The 6,273-nt window shown below is 38.7% G+C and overlaps 1 protein-coding gene across 1 annotated transcript; it reads right to left on the bottom strand.

Moving 5' to 3' along the window:
* Window positions 1–318: 318 nt before the first annotated feature.
* LOC129641611 (olfactory receptor 6C4-like) lies at window positions 319–1,248 on the bottom strand. The gene has a single exon (XM_055566282.1). The coding sequence runs from the start codon at window positions 1,246–1,248 to the stop codon at window positions 319–321; it is 930 nt and encodes a 309-aa protein (XP_055422257.1).
* Window positions 1,249–6,273: the final 5,025 nt, after the last annotated feature.

Genomic DNA, 6,273 nt, shown 5'->3' with positions numbered 1-6,273 from the left:
AAAATACTGTATTGAGACGTGGCAGTTCAGATGGGTACCCCTGCATGATGTGATTGTGGTATGTTGTTAATACAGAATCAGAAACCTCAGAGTCTAGTTCTAGTTCGAGTCTCAGTTGTGGCATGTGAGAAGTAGTTCCCTGACCAGAAATTGAACCCAAGCCCCCTGCTTTGGGAGTGTGGAGTCTTAGCCGATGGACCACCAGGGAAGTCCCTTGAGATACTGCTTTAATAAGAAGAGGGTTGAAGAAGTTATCCTTGAGAAGAACTTCATAAATATTATTCAGATTCTGTTTTAAGTTTGAGGTCTTTACATTCACTAAAGACTCACAATCTTTCTGGCCACATTTTTGAAGGCTTGTTTTACTTGTTCATTCTTCAGAGTATAAATGAATGGGTTCAATAAAGGGGAGATTGCGGTATTGAGCACAGCCACTCCCTTATTGAAGGCAACTCCTTCTTTTGCTGAGGGTTTTTTGTACATGAAGATGCAGCTGCCATAAGAGAGGGAGATGACAAACACGCGGGATGAGCATGTGGAAAAGGCTTTCTTCCTTTGCTGAGCAGAGGGGATCTTCAGAACAGTCTGGATGATGTTTGTGTAGGAGAGAATCACCAGCATCAGGGTGAGCACCAACGTCACAACTGCTAAGATGAAGTCAACCAGCTCCAGGAGTCTTGTGTCTGAGCAAGATATTTCTATGAGGGGTCCGTAGTCACAATAATAATGATTCAGCATGTTGGAGGCACAGAAGTCCAGTTGACTGGTCAGGATGATTTGGGATAAAATGATGAGAAATCCACCTAGCCAGGAGCAGAGGATCAGCTGGATGCAGACTCTGCTGTTCATGATGGTCATGTAATGTAGGGGTTTGCATATGGCCACATAGCAGTCATAGGACATGGCAGCCAGAAGGTAAAACTCTGTGGACCCCAGGAATATGGCAAAGAAATACTGAGTGAAGCAGCCAGCAAAGCTGATGCTCTTGTTTCCAGTTGATATGCTGAACAGTAGCCTAGGAGTAAAAGTGCTTGTAAAGGAAATTTCTAAGAAGGAGAAGTTCCAGAGGAAGAAATACATGGGCATGTGGAGGTGGGAGTCCAGTAGTGTGAGGGTGATGATCATCAGATTTCCAATAATGCTGAATACATAGGTGAGGAAGAGAAGTGTGAAGATTACAGATTGAAGCTCTGGGATGTCTGTTAGTCCCAGCAGAATGAATTCTGTTATATAAGTTTGGTTTTTCATTGCTACCCTTTGCTGCCTACAAAGCAAAGAAATAAGTGATGAGAATGGAAGAGGAGCTCAGAAACCTTTGGGAGAGCCGAAGCTTTTCTTGTTGAATTGGTTCAAGTGCCTTTTTTTTCTGTCATTTTGACTTAAATGAATTTTTCTATTGGATAGAAGTTGACTCTTCACAAGAATTCATGTTTTTAAAAAATCAATTTATTGGTTTTTGTTTTGTTTTGTTTTACTTTGCTGTTGAGTTGTGTGAGTTCCTTATGGTTTATTAACTCTTTGATGCATGGTTTCCAAATATTATCTACCATTCTGGTTGGTTGCCTTTCATTTCATTCATGGTTTCTTGAATTAAAGCTGGGGATAAGCTTTTAATTTTAACTAATTTATTAACTGATTAATTAATTAATTGTAGTTCCCTAATGAAGGATGGAATCCTTGCCCCCTGCAGTAGAAGTGCAGAGTCTTAACCGCTGGACTGCCAGGGAAGTCCCAAGGATTATTTTCCTAAATTTCCATATACGAGGGTTTTCTCCATGGTCCTTTTCAACTTGTCATGTACTTCCCTAGCCTACCTTCTAAACCAATGCCTAAGTTATCATTTTCTATATTTCCTATTTTATTTTCATTTTCAATGTTAACTTTACTTTTGATCTTTCTTTATTTCTGCTAATTTGGCAGTGAAATTTCACTTCCATAACTCTCTTGGCCTCAGTGTGAGAAGAAATGCTAACTTGTTAGCTATAGTTGAGGAGTCTTTAGAATAGAATCAGCAATGCCATTATAACTATGGTAACTAAAGATGCCCCAACTTTTCTTTGACGTTTTAGATTTGTGGACCATTGTAACTAATGTCACCAGTCTCACAATCTTTGCTGCTGGTGTCAGCTTTCCCTCAGGTCCTAGTTATCCTGTCTTAGGTGGTTTTAGCAGAGGAGCAGATGGTATCTCTCCAATCAGATACCTGCTATCATTTTCTTCCATATCCATGTTTATTAATAAGCATGTAATTTTACTCTGGCTAGAAAAATATAACTGAAATCAAAAGTTGTGAGCCTTATTGAGGAATTTGATTTTTTTCTTCTAGTATCTTTATTTTTTTAAATTTCTGCCTTTAACTAGTGGTTTCTCCCTAATTTTTCCTCCTTTCTTCAGACACTAATGATGTATCTCTTACTTTGGCACTTGTTGCTCCCAAACACACATTCAGGTGGTTAGCCTGCTTTAGTTTCCACATGAGTGAAATGGTACTGTCTTACACCTGTCTCATGCTACCCCTCAAGTGGATATTTGTCGGCCTGAATTCTTATTTCATTTTCATCTCCATATCATTAGCTTTAACATATTTCTTTTAGATATTCTCCCCTCTAACTAAACTTAATATGTTAAAATTATATCAGCATATTTCTACCTTGTGATTAAAACTTCTTTAAATTTCCAAGCTCTTTGATAGAATTTTTTTTTGGTTTGTTTTGTTTGGTATTTTAAGATATTTACTTTTGAAATAAGTGTTGGTTCTCTTGCCTTTCCTCTGCTCTTAAGGAACTTACATTCAGTGTTTGGAGAGATGTAATGTACACATGAAATAGATAATGGTTGGGACTTCTCTGGTGGTCCAGGGGTTAAGCATCCATCTACCAGTGTGAGGGACACAGGTTTGATCCCTGATCCAGGAGGATTCCACATGCCGTAGGGCGACTAGGCCTGTAGGCCGCAACCACTGAGCTTGCGTGCCCTAGAGCCTGTGCTCTGCAACAAGAGAAGTCATTACAATGAGAAGCCTGTGCACTGCAACTAGAGAGAAGCCTCTGCTTGCTGAAACTAGAGAAAGCCCATGCATAGCAATGAAGACCCAACGCAGCCAAAAACAAAAATAAATCAAAAAAATAGAAAATGGTTGATGACTGAATAGAATACATTAATTCCTATCTTAAAAATATTATTTTATACAAAGTGGCAGTTTTATAACTTCATGTTTTCTGTTAGAAGTCAATTGAGAAAACTGTGTTTATAGACCACTGTTGTTTAGTAGCTAAGTCGTGTCCGACTCTTTGCAACCCCATGGACTGTAGCCTGCCAGGCTCCTCTGTCCACGGATTTTCCAGGCAAGGATACTGGAGTGGGTTGCCACTTCCTTCCCCAGGATAGACCACTGACCTAAGTTTAATTTTCTGATTATTTAGCCACTCACATTCAAAAGGAAAATTAGTCTTTGCATTGACCCTGGCAATATATGGCTCAAGCAAACAGTTTCTCTGTGTTTCTGTAGCCATAAGGCTACAGAAGTTATAGGCCTCTGTGAGAGCTGGCCTCTTTATTCACTTCCAGTAGATCTGCTGTGCAAATGGGTAGGAAAATCAGTGAGTTAAGTCCAGTTGCTAAGTACGTTATCTGAGTAAGATAATCTGTGCAAAGTGTAATTAGCATTTGTGAGATGTTTTATGGAATTTTAAAAAATTGTGGTCAAAAACACAAGATAAAATTTACCATCTTAACCATTTTTTTCTTTTTTCTTTTTATTTATTTATTTATTTATTTTTTAAAAAACTTTTATTTCATTTATTTAAGAACTGTTTTTATTTATTTATTTTGGGCTCTTCATTGCTGTGAGGGCTTTTCTCTAGTTGCGGTGTGCAGGGGAATACTCTCTAGTTGCAGTGGCTGGGCTTCTTATTGCTGTGGCTTCTCTTGTTGTGGAGCACTAGGGCTCCAGGGCACGCAGGCTTCAGTAGTTCTGGCATACAGGCTTAGTTGCTCTGTGGCATGTGGGATCTTCCCAAACCAGGGATTGAACCTGTGTCTCCTGCAGTGGTGGGTGGGTTCTTTACCACTGAGCCACCAGGAGGCCCCCAAAGTAGGCCAATCTTGAACTGGTCTGATCCCATACATTTTGAGGGAATAATGATTTTCTGTCTTATATTTATTTCATAACACAGTTACTAGGAGCCTACTGTGTGGTAAAACTCCCTAACCCTTATTCCAAATATGTGTGCTTAGCAGAAAGCCATATTGTAACTACCCACAAGCTACTTGGTGGGGGTGCAAGTCATTGGCCATCTGAAACTTCATCTTTCAACCCTGTGACCCTCTAAATTCATTCTGTCCCAAAACAAGTTGTTAGCCAGAGTGCCTTGAATCTTTTAAAAATATATTTATTTTTTAATTGAAGGATAATTGCTTTACAGAATTTTGTTGCTTTCTGCCAAACATCAACATGAATCAGCCAAAGTGTGGAGTTCGATGTTAAGCATATCCACATTGTTGTGCAACAGATCTCCAGAACGTTTTCATCTTGTAAAGCTGAAATGCTATGCCTGTTGAACAACTCTCCCTACTCCTGCTCAACTGCTGCTCCTGGCAGCCACTATTTTACTTTCTATTTTTATGATTTTGACTACTTTAGACATCTCATGTAAGTGGAATCATACACTGTGTATGTATGTATGTATTTTTGTGACTGGTTTATTTCACTTAGTGTAATGTTCTCAAGGTTAATAATCCATGTGACAGGATTTCCTTCCTTTTAAAGATTGAATAATATTCCAGTGTATGTATATGTCACATTTTATCTATCCATTCATCTGCTGATGGGTTGCTTCCATTTCTTGATTATTATGAATAAAGCTGCTATAATCATGGGTGTCCAAATATATCTTCAAGATTCTACTTTCATTTCTTTTGGATATATATCCAGAAGATATTTTGCTGGATCATATTATAATTCTATTTTTAGTTTTGTTAGAAATAGCCATACTGCTTTCCATGGGGACCACATTCTATGTGGAAATTTTATATCAAAATGAATATCTGAATGTCTGTGGCACAGGATAAATACAGAGAGCTGTCTGATTCTAAGATAAGAATTAACATAAATGATGCATTCTATTTGGGCATTATCCATTCTCTGTTTTATGGGTATATGTCACCTTTCCAAAAACAGATTGTAAGTTCCTTAAGAGCAGAGGAAGAACAGGAGAACCAACACTTATTGAATGATTGTAGTGTTGGTATTAAAGTAGGCTCTTTCATAAATAATATTCTTCTTCTTTTTTGGTATTCTTTTACCCCCCAATAACACTGGCTAAAGCACACAGCATAATAAATACATAATTGTTAAATAAATGAAAAAAAGTGCCTTTTCTCTCTACTCCTTATTTTGCTCTTCATTTAGCCTTTTACCTTTGGCAATTTGCTATATAAACTGTAAATTTTTCCCAGCTTTTTTTAATCTAACAATAAATAGGAGCATTTAAGAGTCAGTCTAAGGTAAAGTCTCTTGAGCCTATAAATGGACTTTACTGTTTCCTGTCTCTCTTTCACTGATGAAAGCCAAGGAGTCATGTGTGTTATCTGGTCTTTGCTCTAAGAGCTGAGAGCCCAGCCTTTATCAGCAAGGTTGTATTTTGAAATTTTCCTTGTTCACACTTGGTGCTTTTCTACCACCAAATAATAAAAATCTATATTTCTCTTATTTGTTATTGTGGGTGAGGGGAATATAATAATTTAAAAATGTATATAAGGACTTCCCAGGTGACATAGTGGTAAAGAATCCACCTGCCAATGCAGGAGACACAGAGGCACTCTGTTTCAATCCCTGGGTTGGGAAGATCCCCTGGAGTAGAAAATGGCAACCCACTCCAGTATTCTTGTCTGGGAGATACCATGGACAGAGAAGCCTGGGGGCTACAGTCCATGGGGTCACAGAGTCAGACCTGACTTAGCGACAACAACAAATGTATATATAGTTCGTTTGGACTCTCTCTCTTGCTTAGTTTTCATAATACTGAGTTGTCAGCGACGGAAAGGCAAATCTCAGACACCAAATAACTTCAGGAGGGGCTTTCAGGAACTAATTAAATTCTTACCATCAACACTTGGTGGTGGTGGTTTAGTCACTAAGTCATGTCCAACTCTTGTGACCCCATGTACTGTAATTCACCAGGCTCCTCTGACCACTGACACTAAGGGAGTGGTGTTCCTTTGCACTCAGACTCTTCCATCCTATGCCCTCTAAGCCTCCTAGATGGGCTGAGT

This window comes from Bubalus kerabau, chromosome 1, assembly GCF_029407905.1.
Source record: "Bubalus kerabau isolate K-KA32 ecotype Philippines breed swamp buffalo chromosome 1, PCC_UOA_SB_1v2, whole genome shotgun sequence".
Taxonomy (NCBI): Eukaryota; Metazoa; Chordata; class Mammalia; order Artiodactyla; family Bovidae; genus Bubalus; species Bubalus kerabau.
Note: the sequence above shows the minus strand (reverse complement) of the source record. Positions and strands in the feature narration are given on the sequence as shown.